This window comes from Scomber scombrus, chromosome 15 (genome assembly GCF_963691925.1).
Source record: "Scomber scombrus chromosome 15, fScoSco1.1, whole genome shotgun sequence".
NCBI lineage: Eukaryota > Metazoa > Chordata > Actinopteri > Scombriformes > Scombridae > Scomber > Scomber scombrus.
The window spans coordinates 11,878,677-11,900,644 of NC_084984.1; the positions used below are offsets into that span (position 1 = coordinate 11,878,677).

Below are 21,968 nucleotides of genomic sequence, written 5' to 3' on the forward strand. Positions count from 1 at the left end.
TAATTAAAACTGCAAGCAGTGTCGAAGGGCCCTCGCACATCCATGCGCGTCGGACTGTGGCGCAGTCGGAGGGCGCGCAGGTAGAGGTCTTCATACGCAGGAATGTCAGTGCTTGTCGCAGTTGCAGGGCATTGACAGCAGCCATGTAAAGGTCTTTGCTCCTGCTGCTTCAATGGAACATTGTGTGATGGGGTTAATGTCTCCACTAGATGGCAAACCAAGAGCAGAAATGAAACTGGATAAGTTATTCATATAATGGTCGACTTTCTGTTGGAGTTATGGTATGGGTCCAAGAGGCTTTTTTGTGCGTCTTTACACTATACATAGGCCTTATCGATTGCATTTCTCTATGTCAATGTGGAAGGCGGGGCTTAAACTTTGAAATCTTCCAGGGGGCGCTGTGGAGTCATCTTCTCACTTAAAAATCCCAAACTTTGTCAGTAGTCAATATGTGTGACTGTTGACGTATGTGTACAATTTGGTGAGTGTAGGAGTTTGTAAAAATGTACAAAATGGATAAAGGCATTAGGGGGCGCTATTGAGCTGTTGTGCCACGCCCAGGGGCAGTTATGGTCTCAAATTAAAGTGCTCCTGAGTGTGAACCTATGTGGGCAATTTGGTGATTCTGTGAAGACGGGAAAGTCCTCTAAACGCTGTTGGAAAAATTGTAAATTGACGCAGGAAATGCACAATAACTCACTTCCTGTTAGAGCGAAAAATTTGAAAAAAATAATTTGGGGGTTTACCCATGAGTGCTATGAGTCCTGTAAATTTCACAAAGATCAGACAAAGTTTGTGGTCACATGACCTGATGTTAGGGGGCGCTATGGAGACCCCTTGCCACACCCACCCCCAATGATGTTGAAATTGAAACGGCTTCAACAGGTGTGACATTTTACGCAGTGCATGTATTAACATCCGACAATGTATGGAGGAGTTATAAGGAGTTGTTTGTTTATACAAACAAACGACTGCCACGCCCACCTGGTATAACGTAGGAAAAATCTGTCGTCAAGTTTACATCATCAAGGTCTGAGGATGATACAGTTCCAATCTGAAGTCTGTGGAGTCAAAAGTGCAGGAGGAGTTTGTTAAAGTCCGAGGCCTGGAAATGGGGAAAATGGCGACGAAAATGCACCTGTGATCCAAGATGGCCGACTTCCTGTTGGACTTAGGCTATGTGTCCAAGAGGCTTTTTTGTGCGTCTGGTCATGATATATATGAATCCTAAATTTCGTTCATGTACGTGCATGTAGAAGGCGGGGCTTCAACTTTTAATGTTCTAGGGGGCGCTGTAGAGTCATTTTGGCACTTAAAAGGTTGCGGTCATACCAAAAAATAATGTTCGTGAGTCTTGACGAGTGTGTCCAATTTGGTGAGTTTTAGAGTTTGTCAGTACATCCTAAGTGGGAAAACGCATTAGGGGGCGCTACTGAGCTGTTGGGGCAAAATGTTGGGCAAATGTGGTATCAGATGAAAGAGCTCATGATTTGAAACCTACGTGGCAGGTTTCATGATTCTGTGAACATCATAAAGTCCTCAAAGCGGTGTTCGAAAAATGAAAATCGGTGCACGCCGTGTGGGCGACTTCCTGTTTGGTAAAAAAATTCCACAAAATTAATTTCCTAATGATCCAATGAGACCTATGACATATGGAAATTTCATGCAGATCCGAAAGGTTTTTTGGTCACATGACCCGACGTTAGGGGGCGCTAGCGAGTCCCCTTACCACGCTTGCGTCCAATCACGTTAAATTAAATAAATTTTCACCAGCTGCGACGTGTTTGCAGAATTTCATGAGTTTTCATGTATGTTCAGGCCACCAAAAATGCGCTCAAAGTGGCGGACAAAGAGCGTGAAAAATAATAATAAGAATCTTGGCAATAGCAATAGGTCCCTCACTGACTTGTCAGTGCTCGGGCCCTAATAATAGGAATAATAATAATAATTCTGGCAAAAGCAATAGGTCCCTCACTGACTTGTCAGTGCTCGGGCCCTAATAATAATATGTTTAATTTATATAGCGCCTTTCACAAACCCAAGGACGTAAGCAAGCAAACAACATGGAAATGTTTTATTTGACAGAATTTTACAGCTTTTTTCTCTCAAACTGCCCCAACGTCAGCCATCCTCCCTTGTGTATTGAGGACAAGGAACTGCAGTGAAATGAGGGTCCAGCTATGAGGAAATAGCAGCTAGTGGAGTCACAATAATTAATTTTTGACATGGTTGATTTCATAATGCCAGTCATTTCCTGGTTGCAGCTTTTTCTAAATTATTCTAAAAAACAGTGACTCCTAAACAATTCTTGAATATTTCCTCTTTTCTTTAGCACCATCTCAATTTCCCCAAGTTTCTACTCCTCAGTTATAGTGCGCTATACCAACAGACCTTGTGACACTCAACCTTTCGATGGGTACGTTCTTTACGATTCCCAGCCAGGATCTAACATTAAACTTTAGACAGGATGTTTGCAGAGCTCACCTGAGTAATGATTCAACAGGGTTATTGTCCTGTTTGGCTGAGAATGGATGGACTAGTTAGCATTTAGTTTCTTTGTAAATAATGTTGAGAAGTAAAGACACTGCATTCCTTCTTGAAGCTGGACTGTGACCGATGTTATAAATTGATATTGTTGATTTAAACATTTTTAAAAACTAATTTAAATCTAGGATTCAGCTAATCGTGCTTTTAAAGGACGTGTTTTTGTGATGGAAAACTAAATTCAGCCAAAACATCACAGTAGTTTCTAGTTTTAAATAAATCAATATGCTTCTGCATTTCTCTGTAGCAGTAAGACTGTGGCAGTGCAGAGAAAATGTGGAAATGCAGAAGACATATGATCTGCATAGAGAGCATACCAGTGAAACATCTGGACAAGCCTGAAGGGGAATCATGCCCAATTAGCACGTGAGAAGGACACACGAGTGGAAATCAGAAAACATCTTACAGTGACCCAGCTGCTCTTCTCAGTTCTGGCTCGTTGAAATTGATTTTTAAAAAAGGGTTGTTTTTTTTTGCTTGTGATCACAGTAACGCCCAGAGGACACACTAATCCTTTACCATAAAAAATGAATGGCACTCCCCTGTAGCATACTGTACACAAGCACGACATGACAGTACTTGACAGAGCTGTCCACCAGAAAAGGAACATATTACATACGGAACTCTAATGGACATTCACAGTTGCATTAGTTAGTATACCATGAATTCTTCCATGTGATGTAAGGAACGATTAGTTGATTAATTGATTAGTCGAGCAACAGAAAAGTAATCACCAACTGTTTTGATAATGGATGTATCATTTTTAAGTAATTTCAAATTTAAATGCCAAAATTTCTGGTTCCAGCTACATAAATGTGAATAATTTGTTTTATTTAGTCTGCTATGGAAATAAACTAAATATCTTTGGGTTGTGGACTGTTGACAAGATATTTCAGGTTGGGTAACAGTAATTTGGGAAACAGTAATCAACATTTTTTAACCTTTTTCTGCCATTTTAAAGACTAAAAATGTAATTGTTTATGAAAAAAATAATGAAAAGGTTTCATCATAATGAAAAGTTAGTTGTGACTCAAGATATATTATAAAATATTGAACCTTAACAAATCCCTGAACATCTCACTCAGACTTTTAGAGGCATTTATATCACTTTTTCCCCCTGTCCCTGCAAATCTGTGAAAATTGCAACAATTATTTCAATGTTATTACTGTGTAATTATGCAGTGTTTTTCTAGCATGACAACAGAGGTTTTCTCATGCTTATCTTTCAAGTATCCTCTCCTTTTTTTCTCTTCCCTGTTTTCCTCGTTAACAGTGGAGACTCTAAGTTGCTGGAAGAGGCCGTCATCCCCCTGGCAAAGATCCTCAGTATGTTTTCTCTTTTATATTACTTACTTACATACTCTCTATATATATATATATATGTATATATATATATATATATATATATATATATATATATATATATGTATATATATGTTGATTTTACTGAGAAATACCTTTTATTTTAGTAAGCACAATTAATATCAGTGTTTCTGGGGTTTAAATATAAAAATACACTTAGTTTTTTTAATACTGTTCTTTGAATACCAAACTCTCATTTCAGGAATGCTGTAGATTATGTAATGCTGTTGATAAGTTCTCTCGTACTCTTTTTTTTTTTTTTTTTACCAGTTGAAAACAATCCCAGAACAGGGAACTTTGGCGCCCTTGTAAGAATTTTCCTGGGAAGAACCAAAGAGCTGAAAATCTCCACAGAATGCCAAGAGTGAGTATGGGAACCTCAGAGGAGGGATAAGAATGAACCCAAATGACTGTGTCAGTAATGATACACCCTGTTCATGTCAGCGTATCCACTGAGTGGGAGAGCAGGCCATCTATTGTTTAATCGCATGCAATCAGGGAATCCCTTTGTTTTTAAAGCAGAGAAACACTGAAGTGGTTGCAATTTCACATGAGAAAACTGCTGAGGTATAACCATCAACACATGTGGCATTATTCTCCACTCACTGCCAAGAGACATTTCTACAGAGATTGACCAGGCATCAGTCATCGATTAAGAACTCTTCATTCTGTGAGGTTGAAGTTATCGCCCCCATCTATTTTTCTTAAAAGGTTTTGTCCTATAACCAATTCCACATGTTCTTGGAGTAACATAATTCACATGTGTAAAATGTCAAATTGTGGGAATGATTTAACACCTCGTAGTTGTTTAGTGGTTGTGAAACATTGTGGCGAGCACTAAATGGTTCCAATCACTTATTATTTTCCTCTACATTTCTTTCTCACCAATTTCATCCCAAGTTTTGTCTCTGTCAGAGGCGTATCATGTACACAAAAGCCGTTGAAGCCGTGAAATTTTGGTTTACTATCATTATTTGACCCTCATTCAAACTAATACACTCCACTGGTTTGGCACAGTCAGTGGCTAGCACAAAGTGATAACATGACGCTTTATTAGTTGCTGTCAGGAAATGAATGTCACACACTGGCGCCTTTTACTGGAGGTAAGAGCTTTGGTTCAGCAACAAAACACTCTTGGAGCAGTTAGTGTTCGAGTTCCACTTACAGTAGGCCAAATACACCAGGGCTTTAGTTGAATTACTTAAGTATGCTTGCCAACTCTTGGATGAATATGTGTATCTGTTTGCATTTAAAGCAACATGTTACTGAAGAATATTCCCTGTCTTGGTAAATTTAGGACATAAATCAAAGGTATATATCCAACTCAAGTATCTAACACAATACCGCTTCATTGCATTTATTCCGTCACGTATTTTACCTTGACATGTCTTTGCTTTGATTCTCTTCCACAGTCAGCTGTTTATCTGGCAGGCCCACAATGCATTGTTCATGATTCGCTGCCTGCTCAAGGTGTTCATCAGGGAGATGAGTGAAGAAGATCTGCACTTACAGTTCTCCTACCAGGAGAGGGCACCAGGCTCCTGTGGAGGTGAGCTCAATCACAAACTCATTTGGGAAATGAAGGTGTGTCACAAAGACTGAAATGGGGCCACAAAATCATAATAAAGACAAGATTTAACATCTGTGTCGTCAAACATGAAAATGAAAGTGTTTCAAGTCAATTCAGAGTTGTTTTACTTCTTTTTTTTTGTATTTTACACACAGAATAAAACATAGACTGAAAAATCTTATGAGCAACTTCCTTGAAAGTGTTTGGCTCCCAGTGGACACATAAGGTGTGAGTTAATACAGTTTAGTCACTGGGGTCGGATGCGTAACACTTCCTTTCCGACCAAAAGAGAGATAAGAAATTGACTTTTTAATTGAGCACAAATACCCCCGGCTACTGACCTGGATCAGCTGTCTCTGAGAAACTCAGTTAATAAAAATCAGAATCTGTATTCCCTGACTGCACATCATTTTTGGCCTCAAACATAAGCCCTGCCTCTACTAAATACTGAGGCTCTCCACTCTGCAAATGTGTACCCTAGTGATGAATGATAAATCTAAATTACATTACTAATTACTTTTTTAAATTGTGGACACTTAAAGAGAAATGTAGGAATACCATCAAAGGGACAGTGGGGAGAAATGCACATTTTTATTGTTCTGCTGCGGCTGTTTCTATTCTGTTTTTATTGTGCACGTCTACACTCATACATGTAAACTGGGACATTTTCACAAACACAGAAACACATTCACTGGCTTGCAGCTGCCTACAGACCTTCAGGATTTGGTTTTACATTTGCTTTGTTGGATGATTGTTTTCAAAAACCTTCAATCAAAGAAGGTCTCACTCAGTCACATTCTGCACAGTGAGCATGAAATAGGGATGATGGGTGGGATAGAGAGGATTGCTGCAGTGGGAGTTGGAGGGAGCAGAAAGCTGCAATATATTTCTTTTATAATAATTTTCTATATAACATCCTCAACCCTTCATGTAGAAACAGGCCGTGAGGACCTCCTTGAGGAGCTGTTGTCCAACCTTGTTCACTTGATCGTTGAAGTGCCCCTGCTGTAAGTATCTCACTGCTGTTTGTGTATGTATGAGTATGTACTGTGTCTGTGTGTGTGTGTGTGTGTCTGTGTGTGTAAAGCTGAGTTAAAACCCACCATTTCTTCCACGACACTAAAAAGGTCAGACATGCTCGACTCATTCAGATACGACACTGTAAAAAGACATTTTACACGACCAGGTTGTTCACAATGCCCCCGCACATCGATTTAATAATGTCAAAGTGGTATTTGCTCAAGATCGCTTGTCTTGACATTATATTATCAGCGTAATAATCACAAGGGAAAATCAATCTCAGTCCAGGCGTCCTTTAGTTTGAGCTCCTTGTTTTTATTCATTTCCCTTCATTGTTAATCTGTTGAGGATGTTAGTCATTGAGTTAATGAAAAGCAGTTTGTGAAACTTTTCTCTTTGCGTGCTCTGTTTGCTCATTCACCCCTTGATACGCTAACCGAGAGGGAATGAAATCCATTACGGGACATGCTTAGACTCGGATGTCTGTATGTTTTGCTTCCAGAGTCCGCAGCCATATAGGAAGAAGGGGAGAAATGGTTTGAAAGTTGAGTAGGATTAGCAGGAGTGGTGCCAATGAGCATTAGAGCAGCAAATGTAATGGTTTAAAAATGTGTATCAGCCTTTACTCCCAGTGGGTGGTGTGCACGCTAGCACACTCTGCTTTAATGAGCGAATGTTTCCATGTGTTTACTTATCAATGGCAGAATTATCTTCCGCCTGCCACTCACACAGAGACTAACAATGATACGGTAAGTACGTATAAGCAGAGAAAATCTCACTGCAGTCCTATATTATACACAAGAGTCATAATAAGTTTGCTTAAGTGTCTGATAAATGACGCAGCATCTTTCTTTTACTCTTTTCTTTCTCTCTTTTCCTCTCGTCTGTCGTGTGTTATTCTTGACATCCTTCTATCTCTCTCTCTCTCTCTCTCTCTCTCTCTCTCTCTTTCTCTCTCTCTCTCTCTCTCTCTCTCTCTCTCTCTCTCTCTCTCTCTCTCTCTCTCTCTCTCTCTCTCTCTCTCTTCTCTCTCTCTCTCTCTCTCTCTCTCTCCCTCTCTCTGTCAACCGATTTGTTCTTCTCAATCTCTCTCTCCCTCTTCCTCTCTCCTTCTCCTCTGTGTGTCCGGACATCAAACCCTGGCTCTTGTGTAAATGCATTCAGTATTCCAACATTATTCATTGTTCCAGGCTTCAAGACTCTCCCTGTTTTTCTTCCCTTCACCACTTTGTGGCTCTCGGCCCATTTCCTCTGTACGTGCTCCTGGTTTGGATGGGAATCTTACCATTCTTTTGGTGTATTTCCCCCAAATCCTTAACAGACCTCTGTGCTTTGATTGTAACCTTAATTTTTTACAAGTAACATAGATGTCAGTAGTTTGGTTTGTTTTTTTTACTATTTTTCCAGGTAGGCAGTTGACGCATATTGATAGTTCCTTTTTTATTTTTCCACACATACTGTTTCATACTGTTTCTCTAATGAATTGTTTAGAATCTGAAATGGAATAAGTATCGTTGATTAAGACTTAGCTATATAATTTAAGCCTATTGTCAGTGTATAGTGTCCTTCTTTTGCACCAAAACTTACTTTGTAAAATTGTAAGTAACTGAAAAAAAGATCTCAACATGTGGTTAAGTTACTGATTTTTAACCATTTGTTTTCTATTTATAGCCTGTGTGTTTAGCTGCATCTTTGTCACTGGTCATTTTTTCCACTGACAGATGTAGCCATGATCAAAAGTGCTTAATTTTCTGTGAATTGATGTAGTCTATCTATTAATCAGTAATTAAGTCATTTTGAAGCAAAATGCAAAAGACTCAGAAATGTGTATATGATCCATGATAGCAAACTGAATATTTTTGGGCAGGCAACATGAAGAACTTGAGCTTCAGGAAATTGTTTTTCACTATTTGCTTTTGGGGGGGAGGGGAGAGAGAGACATTTTACAGACCAAGAAAATAATGATCAGATTAAGCAATCATAACATTTATTGTTGTTTTGGTGCATTTTGTCACACACTGTCAGGTGATAATCTTTCATTGTGAGATATAATTGGCAGAGAGTGTGTGAACGTGAAAGGAAAACACTAATGACCCACGTCTGAAGTCAGGTCACTTCATTGAAATCTGTGTGCGTACGTGTGTATGTGTCAGGAAGCAGGTACGAGCTGAGATTAGTAAACACGCTTTAGTGGAAGGATACTTTCCTCTAAGGAATCACATTGTTGTTTGTACCCCTTTTTAGAATGAGAAGTCAATGTAAACAACAAGATTAATCTGCGTCCTCAAATGTAAAGTGATCATCCATATACTTCTAGGATTGACATCTAAATACTGTCTTACTATACACTTTATAGCTATTATTAATTTGTGATACAAAATATGAACATTTCTAACATAAAACTCTGCTTCCATCTCTCTGTCCCTGTAGAGATATCACCTATAGCATTCTGTTTGAAGCGGTGACCACGCTGCTGGTATTCTTCTCCTATCAGCTGTTCCACAAAGACATCCTGCGAGATGGATTAATCTACCAACACATCATGAAGGGACGATGGTGAGGACTCACACATTTGTGCTCCACCAATGAATGCCATTGACTTAACGTACAAAACAGTAATTGTAACCACTATAACTATGTGGCTCAACCAAATCATTAACTCCGACCTTAAACCTAAAACCAAGTTTGTGTAAAGATAGAAACACGAGTGGTAAACAAACACATGAATCATTTTTTTTTAAAATCTCCACTGATGTATGACTTACTCTAACTTCTCTCAGTAAATTGGTCGTCCACAGTCTGTTGACAACTTTTTTGAACGCAGGCCCAGATCAGTTTGGACCGGCTAATCCAACCTACTGTTCCTCTATCTGGGCTCTAAGCCTGTCTCTGTACTTCCAGACTATCTCATCATGCTCCAAACAGCAACTTCATGTGTCATTCAGTTAGTATGAAAAGGGAAAAAAAGAAATAAGTCTAATCAACCAAGACCTTTGTCTCCACTGTGACCTTTTTAGTCTGATTCGGTGAGAAAATGAGTATGACAATGATATCCATGAACTTCAAAAGTAACTAAATTTAAAAGTAAAACCAACCATGTGATGTTGACTGGTACTTTGAAAGGGTTTGAAACCAGTTTTTCTGTAGTTCATTTTAATTTTGTATACTGATAAACTTAAATAAATTCTGCACCACTGAGTCTTGTAGTGCAGTTTAGATGGGTGTACTGGACTGAGGATGAAAGTAATTTTCTTTTAGGGCTCTCACAGTGTTGGAGCCAAACGAGAGCACTTTGGATTAATTGCCACTGAGCTGATGTAGGCAAAACAGATTAAAGGGCTATCTAAAATGTTTTTGCCATTTAGACTGTCAAGAAAGCAAAACTGTGTCAAATTACCATGACGGTGATATTGGATATTGTACAAGCAACCAATTACATGTATGTAACTGAGAGAGAGATTATATGAAAAAGAGAGTAACTGACACCTGACATGAACAAGGACTGAACATGGACTGGGAACAGGATGTCAGTCTGACCTGTGATGTTTCAAGTGGAGTCAAACTTACAAATACATACATGTCCTACACTTTTTAACTCTTTTCTCTCTCTTTTCCCCAGTTTGTGTTTAACCAGTCGACTGGTGAAGACCCTTCTCTACAACTTCATCAGACAGGAGAAATGTCCACCTCCAGCAACCCACATCTTTGAGCCGAAAGCTGAGGGCGGCCTTCTTTATGGCCTGGCATCCGGGGTGGCAAGTATGTTTACACACACACAAACACACGCACGCACGCACACACACACACACACACACACAATCAGAAAATCAGGACAGATCATTATTTAAATTGAGAATTAAGCTGAATGTTTTACATCGGTACCTGAACTGTACATTGTAAATATCTATTAGATTTTGTTGCGCTATAGCCTAGTTCAGCTTTGACATAGATCCAGTTCCACATTTGCAATGAATGATTATATAACATATTTTTATATAACATGGCTTAGAAACTGTAATTAAGTATTGTTTCCCCTAGGATGACTACTTTAGGGCGGGTGTTAGGGCGCTGTCCAAAACTTGAGAGAGACTCAGCAGCCAGACATTTCTGTGTTCAGGGGCAGCTGAGATTGACACTAAAATGACAATAGCTGGTGACCTTAAAGGTCAGTCCAACTAAGTGAGCCTGGTCAGGTTAGGCGTAGTCTCGTGATACTAGACAATGGGTGATCTCCATCTACGAAAGTCTAGGGATTTCTAAATACAGGGTAGTTGCCTGAGCCGCGCCTCTTACATTTTGTCAAGGACACACCTTACTGGAAATGATGCACTGGAAATGATGCTCTCCCCTCATGCTCCACCGTAGTGAACTGCATGTCACCATCCCAATAAGAAGGGCCATCCTAAAGACTCTGCAGAGGTTCTGCATTGCAGGTTTTTAAAAAACTCTTGAATTGTTTCCACCCAGTTTTAACAACAACACCTATGGGATTGTCCTCAGTCTCTATGACTGAAGCTAACCCATTGCCGCTAACTTCGGGGTAACCCCCTTCCAGCAGTTGGGCAAGCAACAGACAGACTACTCACTGCAGCCTGTACAGTACATTTACTGCTGGATTGACAACTTACTGCTTCTCGCAGCTCGCTCTCTGCACTCGCCCAATCTCACACATTAAGCACTGACCTATTCCTTAAAGGACCTATGCTACTTTTATAACAGTACCTTTCACTTAAATGTCCTTTGAAGAATGAGGAGAAGGATGATCATTAGTATGAAAATATGATGAAAATCATTAGTAGCCCATTGATATTAATGATTGTGTGAAATTTTAGCATCAGCGTTAATAATTCTGCAGTGATGCACAGGGGAAACAATTTGAACAAATTTATTAACAGCTAGTTTCGTTGATTTCACAGCAATTTCACAAAAGTCCCACTCACTTTTGACCATATTTTATGGCTGAAATTCCATACTTAGATTACATAACCAAACTAAACCATCCCCAACTTCTTCTGCTGAGGCTTTTAAAACAACAAGTAGCTTAAGTTGGACCTTGTATTAAGAATTTATTTGTCTAAATATTTGCCAATCATTGTAGTTAAAGAGTATTTGTTGCTTTTATTTGTTTTATGTGATTAGAAACTGAATAAATTTGGGTTTGAGGGTTGTGGGGTCACAAGTCAATGGGCTTTTTTTCTATTATTCGGCACATTTCATAGATTGAAAGAGTTATTGAGAAAACTATTGTCTGATTAATCTATATTGATTGATAAGTATTGATTGTTTTCAGCACGCACAATCAAAATGTTGCTTTTTTTTTAACTTGATGTTGTTTTAGTGCTGTCCCCTCATTACATTTCCATCAGGGTAAAAATGTTGTCAAATAATAGGACTGATGGTCATATTACAAGAGAGAGAATAAAATGAGGCCAAGGAGCCAGAAATATGATTAAACGGTGAAATCAAAGTGCGAGTCGTGCTGACAGCCATGGCAACGTAGATGAAAGTGATGAGTCAAAAATGAACAGAGCATGTGTGTATTAGGCTAGTAGTGTCGCTCTGTGTTTGTCTGTTGAATGGATGTTTGTTTCAATGTGAGAATAGGACTGCGCCCATGGGTTTCCCCCACAGATAAATGCTCTTTGTCGGTTGTTGGTGGCAGATTCCTATCAGTGAGCCATCAGCATGCACCCAGCCTGTCTGTCTGTGGCCAGTGATCGGCCCGATGAGTTATGGTGCCCTGTCCTGTTCCGTAATCCCCTAGAGCCTGTCTGTCTGCAGCCGCCTCCCTTATACACACACGCGCAGACCAACAGAGACACAAGCTCTCTTATGCCCAGAGCTCAGAAACAAAACACTTGTTTTCTTTCTCTGTCTCGTATGCACACAGTCGTCGCCCATTGACAGAGTACACAAACAAGTACGTTTTATTTTAATCTGGAAAAAGGGAGAACATATGAGTGTTGTTCTGCAGCACCATAAATATCAACTGAATGTCTTGGTCTTTGCCTCATGAGCAAATATTCAGTTATTTAAAGGGGAATTTTACACATAGATGGTTAGTACATGTCATCAGTGGCTCTGGAGGAGCTTTGTGAAGACTGATGAAATAACCCAGATGATGTCATGCCAAAATGTGTTATACATAAGTCATTTACTAGACAGGTAAAGGCTTATAAATACATGCTATTGGTTATTGGCTGTTGGCAGTATGGGAAATGTAGGAGCTTGACCAATAACAAGGAAAAAACGTCAAGGATATCTCAGCCATCTTCTGCTTCAATTTTGACTTTTCCTCCCCTAAACTGTGTCCTGTGAGTCTCCCAACCTTACGAAACTGATATCCAAAATCGTTTGGGTGACAATTTAAAGGACCAATCCAGTGGTTTTGTATGCTTTCGTTAATAAATAGCTTACAAATCATCAGGCACCCTTTGGTTTCCATTGAATTCTTTGTGGCATGAATATAATTAGTAGGCCCCTGAAAAACGGTTGACCTGTGTAATCCACCTCAGGGTATATTATGTCTGCATTACCTTTTGTCTTTTGTTTGCATTAGTGTTGCAAGGTTATGCAATGCAGACTTTTAAATCAGCATTTAAACACTTCATATTCCCATTGTTACTGAGGAATCAGTGGTCCTCTTATTAGTGGCATGTCAAAGCACTCGGCCTACACTCTCGCATTGACAGACAGGCTGGCTGGTCCCCAGATCTGAACACTGATCATTGGAAAAGAAAAACAGTTCTTGATTTCTGTCGCCATTTTGATGTGTGTGTGTGTGTGTGTGTGTGTGTGTGTGTGTGTGTGTGTGTGTGTGTGTGTGTGTGTGTGTGTGTGTGTGTGTGTGTGTGATGGGGGGGTAGGATGTCTCTTCCTCTCTTGCTTTTACACACTCTGCTGTCTGAGTCTGAGCGAGCGTCTGCAGGGGGGATTATCACCCAGACTGGCAACTCAGAGCTTTTTCTCCTCTCCTCTCCTCTCGTTCCTCTCTTTCCTCTCCTCTCTTCTCCTTTCGCTATGCTACTCTCCTTTCCTCTCCTTTCCTCTCCTTTCCTCTCCTTTCCTCTCCTTTCCTCTCCTTTCCTCTCCTCTCTGCTGGGCTACTCTACATTGCTCACCTTGTGATGTCTACATGTATTTTTTGCAGGTCCAAGCCATTACACGCTTACTAGAAAACATCGTGGTCACACGACAAATGACAAAGGTCATTTGAAGATTAATTGAACGTATTAGTGCTAGCTTTTTAATATTATTATAGTATTTTTTTTTTTTTTTTTTTTTCTTAGCAGGGATTTATTTTTTGGGTTTGGGTAAAAGCGCTTTGAGCATACAGTATATTTTGATTTGTGTGGGATTATCAGAAGAGTGTGTTTATTTATTGTCTGTACAGCACGTCTCCCCATGTGCATTTTCGGATAATCATCACGAGTCAAGCATACTTGCATACTTTGTGTATATGTGTGTGCGTGTGTGCATGCATGCATGTGTTTGTGTGCGCGTGTATGTCTGCATACTTGGCCAAGCCTCTGGCCCGAAGCCCTGATGTCATATTTCATTCACTGTTATGCAAGTAAATAAGTAAGAAGCACATTTTGTCTGTCTCGGTTTGCCCGGCGTCTATGTCTACACTGAAGCATATGTTCTCAGCTGTAACTATGAGAAACAATTTCCCACCTCAACTTCATCTTCAACTTCCAACTTTATTTATATAGCACTTTACACACAACACAGTTGATCCAAAGTGCTCTACAATACACACAGAGAGAGAAAAAAAACAAACACAATAGAGGAGAAATCAGGATGATAATAAAATACTGACAGTGATATTAATAATCAAAGTAATAACACCTCAGCTCCCTTAGAGTTTCTAGTGTCTCCACAGGCCTACTGATGTGATCAAAAGGATGTTGCAGGTGGGACCGGTGAAACAGAAAAGCAGGTGTTTGACCTATTTCACAGAGATTAGCTCATCATCAAAAGCTCATCTTCTGTTGCAGAAACTTGCATTATGGTCTGTTTTTCAGTCTGTTTTAATTGATTTCCATTCGGCATCTGCTGCATGTAATTATTGTAAGAGAACTGTAGGCATTTGTATGAAAAAAAAAAAGATCAAAAGATAAAATTCCATATAGTTGATATGGCAAAGTTTTTAAATAGGAATTTGTGGGTGCAGTTGTGTTGCATGTCTCACAGTATGATACCTTCACTGCCACCGAATCCTGAAGCCCAGATTCTGTATGCCGGCTTCTATGTCCGTGTGTGACCTTCTCTTTTCCTCACTTTCCCCTTCCCTTTCCTCCTCTTCATGTCCTCCTCCTCTTTTTCCACTGGGCGGCTAGCCAGGGCCCGAGCAGCCTAAGCAGTGTAGCATTATTGGGTTTATGTGGTCGGCAGGCAGACAGGCAGAGGGAGCTGAGCCAGATGGATAACAAACAGCACCCACTAAGGTAAAATAGAGCTCTGCGAATGTGAGTGCAAGAGTACAGGAAATGTGGCTGCCAGACCGGGTTCTCTGACACTGTCGGGCCAGTCACTCTGGTGCCAGTGATGAGATGAACAGGGCTCCATCACAACTTCTCTCCCTCTCGCTCTCTCGCTCTCTCTTGTTCTCTCCTCTCTCCCCCTTTCTCCCCCCCCTGATTTAGTTTTCTCTCACACTCATTTCATTTCTCTGGGCAGTAGAGAGAAGAAAGAGTATCATGTGTGTGGGGAGAGAGACAGAATTTAGGGGAGCATGACCAGTGCAAACGATGTCGCCTGGGGTTTTTATTTCTGTTGTGGATGCAGCTTGTTGATGTCCTCTTGCTGAAATATAAACAACTTCCCTCGCCCCCTCTTTGGAATTGCACTCACAGTTATATACACAAATGCTGAGAGTAGCTCTTTACTAGCCATTAGTGAAATTAAGGCCAAACCAACATATAAACTGTTGAAAAGAAACTCTTCAAAGAGAAAAAGTCCATGAAATGGTTTAAAACTTTTCACTGTTTAATGTAATCGGAGGTCCTTCCTCGTAATGTTTTGAACCGTCTTCTTTATCGCTTGATTTAAATCTTTTATTGGTCAGCAACCAAGTAAACAGATGATGTGAGTGTGTCATAGTTGAATGTAGCAGGATGACATTACTCTTAAATCAAGGAGAGATTTTTCTGCTCTTCTGTCCTTCGCCACTAGATGGCAACAGATATACTTGGCTTCTCCTTAATTTCAGTAGCTTGATCAGTGGGAACACACTCACTCTGCCTCTCACCAGTGCTCGGTTCCTGCATTCTGTGTGGCTAGACGTGCAGGAGCCAGAGACTGTCATCTGTGTACCTTGTTGCTCATGCTTCTCGTGCTTCTCATGACGCCTGAAAGCACCAGCACTTCAGTGGCTGCGTAGGAAATTCAGCTCTCTCTGTCTTTCTCTCTGTCTTTCTCTCTGTCTTTCTCTCTGTCTTTCTCTCTGTCTTTCTCTCTGTCTTTCTCTCTCTCTCTCTCCCTCTCTCCCTCTCTCCCTCTCTCTCTCTCTGTGTGTGTCTCTCTCTCTCTCACTCTCATGCCCCAACAAGAAAAACGAACACGGCTCCAGTTGGCCAGTACTTCTAGTTTCTCTTTGTTCTCTGGCGCCGTCTATGTTGTTTCAAATTTCAGGTGCTGCAAACCACCGTGCGTGACTCCATTGTGCCCATTTTGGCCTTGATTACATCAGTCTGGCTGCGCATACTCATTTTTTCCCCCTATGAAGCATAAATCAGTTATGAGAATGACTCTAGTGCTTTCTATAAAAAGGTTGACATACAGAACCTGACGGCTCTTCATTACGGGATCCTACACAGATTACCCATCTGCTGTACTGAAACGGAGAACTGCCGTTTTCAGGACTGAACTGAAACTACTCACTGTAATATGAGACAATTGAAATATTTCCTCTTGTCAAATAGAAAATAAATAATGAATAAAAATAATATGAAAAAATAAAAATGAAGTAAAGCTTTGAATGCAACACTCTAGAAAAATGACCAAATACAGCAAGAATCCATTAAAACCTGTAAATCAACAGAAATAGAAATCATATAGGGGTGCAGCAATAATTTATTTAATAATTTAAATTATTATTTTTATTTTTGTTTATATTTACTTTATCTCTGAACTTGTGCGTTTACCTTTTGTGTCTTTTGTGTCTTCAGGTGGTCTGTGGAGTGTCTTCACATTGGGTGGAGCTGGCAGCAAAGCAGGGATGGACCAGGAACACAACCCTTTACCTTTGTCCAATCAGAGCCTTTTGTTACTTCTGGTTCTAGCCAATCTGACAGACGGGCCTGATTGGCCCAACCCATACCGCCAGGCTATTACTTGTTTCAGAAACACACAAGGTAATATATGCATAGTTGACATATTAGTTATTTTAGTCTATTGGACATATTTTATTGCATATTGTGGTTGCTGCTGAGAATATGTTGTTAATATGTATGACCTGTGCCAAAAATGATCTACTAATTCTAATAATACTTGCTTCTCCCCATGTAGACACATCGTCGCTGCCTGTGGAGCAACCTCACACTTTCCAAATCAATTTCAACAGTCTGTACACAGCACTGTGTGAGCAGCAGCGCTCAGACCAGGCCACACTGCTGCTGTACACCCTGCTTCACCAGAATGCCAACATGAGGACGTACATGCTCTCCAGAACCGACATGGACAATCTGGTGGGTAGAAATGAAGCAATGAAGAGATTTTGTTCATTTACAGAGTGTGGTGCACACACATGTATGTACATATGTCTCTCTGAATCTGACATTTTATCACAGCAAAAGCAAACAACACTATTAAAATGAATTAGAGTGGGATTAGGTCATTCTTAACTAAACATGTTGTCTTTTGTTTGTCCTTTCTATCATTCTTCCTTTCTTCCATTGAGATTATGATCTGTTTTTCAAGAAATACCTGCATACAATGAAAGACATATATATATGCAATCACAAATACTTGAGTATAGCCGGTTAAAATCGTACAGATATGGGTATGGCCATGACATTGTTTCATGTTGGACCAGTGCTATGGGTCAGTAAGCAGTGAGGATGTATGTAGTGGCAGCTGGTGCTGTTCTGCCCATGTGGGACAGTGCCAGTTATTGTTTATAGCACAGTGAATGTACTGGGGCATTTACTGAATGAATTTCAAGCTTTTGCTCAGCATGTCAGATGGTGCACGTTCACAAAATTAGACTTTTTCACCCAGTATAGCATTGGATAATTATTCAAATAATGTGCATTGTTATGATCATATTTCAGGGGTTTTTGACATTCACACAAGTGTTGACATTCAGTGTGTGGAAGTAAGAGTTAAATAGTATCTGTTAAGCCTTTGTACCACAATTTAAAAAAACAAACAACATCATCAACGACGAACAACGAACATCTAAACCACTTGCAAATTCAAGACTATAAGCAAACATGTGCAGGAACTGAAATCCCTGTCAGTATAACCTTTCTGTGTATTCTCTATTTTCCACCTGTATAGCATCTACAATAAAATACCTTCATTAGCAGATCTATATTGAGCTTATTATGTAGGGGGGCTAGTAATGAGTACTACTACTACTCTGCTGCTACTACTTTTCTGCTTAATAATAAAGCACAAGAGCGTAATGAGCTAATGCTGCAACTATCTGTGTTTATCACTCACTACTAATTGCTGTCATTTTGACCGTATGATTCATAGAGAAAAATCTTTTGCATCCTTTTAACATCTTTTCTTCATGTTTCTTAATGTATCATATGATAAAGTATGTTTTTTGTCTCTTTGAATTGGTCGTCTTTTAGCTCCACAGGTAGAAACATAATATAGTAACAGGACTGTACTGTATACAGTAATATAATCTAATGGTATAGAATAATACACAAAAATACATTTTTGAGTGTTTATTCAGCTCTGGCATATACAAAACTGATGTTAAGATTTTGTTCACTATTGCTTCTGCGGTTTGTACTCTATGCTGCCTCCAAGGCGTTCCCCCAAATCGGACTCACACATAGTGAGGCACCAAAATTAGACATAAAATAGTTGTGGTTACTAATAGTCGTTGTTACTAATTAGCCACAAAAATAATTGTGGTTAATTAGTAATCATTAAAAGGTTAAACCAAGGAATGAGGAATTTAACTGCTGGAGTTGTGTAGGGCTTTGGCAAGAACATGATTAGGTTTTATCTTCAGACAAATGCCTGTGCGCACATAGTCAGAAATCTTGTAACATAGATCTGATAAATGTTCCTGTGACAACATCACACATGCTCAGTCCTTTCTCTTGCTCTCCCACTGTTCCTCTCAGGTGTTACCCATCCTCGAGATCCTTTACCATGTGGAAGAAAGAAATTCTCATCATGTCTACATGGCCCTCATCATTCTCCTCATCCTTACAGAAGACGATGCCTTCAATCGCTCCATCCACGAGGTGGTGGGTAGACACCCAGTTTAATACACACTGTTCACACTGGCATAGCAAACCCTCAATTACCTGCAATTGCTGAGATTATAGTAAATTATGCCTTGTTCAGGTCCCATTTCTGTCTTTCTCACTCTCTCAGGTATTGAAGAACGTCTCGTGGTACACAGAGAGGTCATTGACGGAGATTTCACTCGGCAGTTTGCTCATCCTGGTGGTCATCCGCACTATCCAGTTCAATATGACCCGGACCAGGGTAAGCTGCACATATACGCAGACACACTCACTCACTCTGTGCATCTGCAAGCAGATGGACAGAAGTCCATCTGCTGTAGGCACATCTATATGTCCAAATAGTAATTTATTACATAAATAACATCCAAATACAGAATTTGTCATGATGGAACTGAAAATGAGTGACTTGAAGTTTAACAAGAACATCTTTGCTGTGTGTGTGTGTGTGTCCTCTCTAGGATAAGTACCTCCACACCAACTGCCTGGCTGCACTCGCAAACATGTCAGCTCAATTTCGATGTCTTCACCAGTATGCTGCCCAGCGCATCATCAGGTGAGGACATACTGCAAGTATTCAAATGAAAATCCAGACAGAGGGCGCGCAGGTGGTCGAGTGGTTTAGAGCGCATGCCATGTACGCAGCGGACCCCGGTTCGATTCCCGGCCGGCGGACCTTTCTGCATGTCACACCCCCCTCTCTCTCCCGTAATTTCCTGTCTCTCTACTTTCAAATAAAGGTGTCTATGCCAGAGAAAATCTTTAAAAAAAAAAAAAAAAGAAAATCCAGACAGAAATAAAAACCTATGTATGTATGCATGTAAATGTGTTCTTTTGCATAATATTAATAGTGGCTTAAAATAAGATACATAACCAAGTCTATTTTTATTGTGTGTGTTTTGAAACTTGATTATGTTATCCTAAATGATTTAAATTACAATCTGAATCTAGACCTTCATATTTTTTTCACAGTCTTACTGATTAGGGATGGGTGAAATGAATACGTAATACTATAACACAATATCAATGCATATCATGATATAATAAATTAAGAAAATTGTTCATGGATAAAATAATAAGACAGATGCTAATTCAGTGAATAAAACACTTGACAAATCAAAATAGGTCATCACCATTATGAAACAAAATTAGCGTTGTTATTTAAAAAATAAAAACATTTGCAACATTTGTTACTGTGCTATGTTAAACGGCAAAAAATCTCTGACGGTAGACAAACTTATATCATCCCACAGTATATATTAACATATCACCCAAGCCAACCAACTCTAAACTGTGCTGAATTGCTTCCTTTTTGGCTGACAATGTAACATAAAACTGCTTAAATTAGAGCTGTTGCCCACAAAGGTGATGTGCTTCCTGACATTTTTGCTGAAATCTATATAAGTGCAGTTTCATATGAGCAGCATGCTTTGACCTTCTTCACAAAAAAAATGCATCTGAGGCAAGCAAAGAAGCCACAAATTGTTCAAACCCAGGAGTGGATTTAATTTTAATGATTCATGTTGAATCAGCACAAAATATTTATTGTTGTAGTAACTTGACAGTGGCTGCAGCTGAAGAGACTAAGACATGAAATATTGAGAGAGTAGTGTGTCTGTGTAGAGAAGAACATTATGTAACGTGAGGGAATTGAGGGAAAGGGTTTGGCCCACAAGGAGACGGAAGACTTGCGAGGACAAGGTCCAAACCACACACACACACACACACACACACACACACACACACACACACACACACACACACACACACACACACACACACACACACACACACACACACACACACAAGCATGGAGTCATTCATGTCTGTTTGTTAACTTCAGGCACACGGGAAGGAATGTTTCCTTCCCTAAAGACGTGCACACATTCACGCACACACACAGATTCCTCTTATCTTGCTGCCTGCGTCTCTCTCCATATCTGTGACTCTCTGGTGTTTTGAGTCAAAGAGGAACACTGTCTGTGAATGTGTCTGTCCTGTAGTGATGTAGAGCAACTGATTCCATGTCTGATGATAATGATGATGATGACTATGATGACCTGGGCCGGACTAAACTAACTAACTAACTGGCTGGCAGGCTGGCTGGCAAGATAATGGGAATTTCCTGCCAGGAATTTTCAAATTTCAGCCAGGCAGCATTGAACTCTGCTCATTAATTGACTCTGAGAGAGAGTCTCTGCTGGTGCTGTTTATTTACACACAGCAGTGGGTGATGTTGCCCCCACCACCACCATGCATTTTTCCCTGATGTTTAATTCGCCCTTTCTCTCCATCAATATTTCCTTCCTCTCTTGTCTCTGCGCTCCATATCCACATCTCTTCTGTCCGTGCTCATGTTCATTTACTCATTACTTTGAGATGTCTGCAGACTGAACAGACACAGCCTAGTTTTCAGTAGTCCACAGTCAACTGACTGAACTTTAGGCGCATTTCCATCCTTTGTATAAAAAAAACCTGAAAAAAAAAAACAGAATAATTGCCGCCTCACAAAAGAGAATGTGTGATAAAGGCGGAAACTGTGTTTTTCAAGTGTAGCTTGATGTTGCAGTGCCTGAGCATCGTAGCTCCATCAGAAATCTATTGCATGTCACCCATTAAAGATCCCCTCCACTCAAAAATATATTTTACTTATTATTACTTCATTTTTCCTCAGTCATCTGCAAAAGGACAAAAGTTTCTCTGGGCTCACCTTAAATCTGAGTTTAATACATGGACGTAAAAGACCTTTTTAATCAGAATTAGTTTGGAGCCAATCCAGTATGAAACTAAAGTTTAAAACCTCCAGCGCTCATACATTGACTTTTTGAAGTAGGAAACAGATTGTGCCCAGTAGTTCATCTCCAAATGAACAATATTTTCATATCATATTCAGATTCAGGTTTTTTTTCATTGAGGGAGAGGCAGTAGATGTCATATTCATCAAATAATTGAACTTTTATGTGGAAAAACCACATTGGATGCAAATGATTATTCCAATTAGAACATTATAGATGTCTTCAAATTAATTTTAT

At 39.8% G+C, this 21,968-nt stretch overlaps 1 protein-coding gene across 1 annotated transcript in view; it reads left to right on the plus strand.

The window, feature by feature from the left end:
• The window catches only part of dym (dymeclin), a 56,580-nt gene that overhangs the window by 1,840 nt on the left and 32,772 nt on the right, over positions 1-21,968 (plus strand). Inside the window, exons 3-13 of the mRNA XM_062434725.1 lie at positions 3,818-3,870; positions 4,177-4,270; positions 5,319-5,455; positions 6,411-6,483; positions 8,927-9,052; positions 10,116-10,255; positions 16,669-16,854; positions 17,009-17,187; positions 18,811-18,936; positions 19,067-19,180; positions 19,398-19,492. Of these exons, the coding sequence (XP_062290709.1) occupies positions 3,818-3,870; positions 4,177-4,270; positions 5,319-5,455; positions 6,411-6,483; positions 8,927-9,052; positions 10,116-10,255; positions 16,669-16,854; positions 17,009-17,187; positions 18,811-18,936; positions 19,067-19,180; positions 19,398-19,492 (1,323 nt within the window). The remainder of the gene's footprint in view (positions 1-3,817; positions 3,871-4,176; positions 4,271-5,318; positions 5,456-6,410; positions 6,484-8,926; positions 9,053-10,115; positions 10,256-16,668; positions 16,855-17,008; positions 17,188-18,810; positions 18,937-19,066; positions 19,181-19,397; positions 19,493-21,968) is intronic.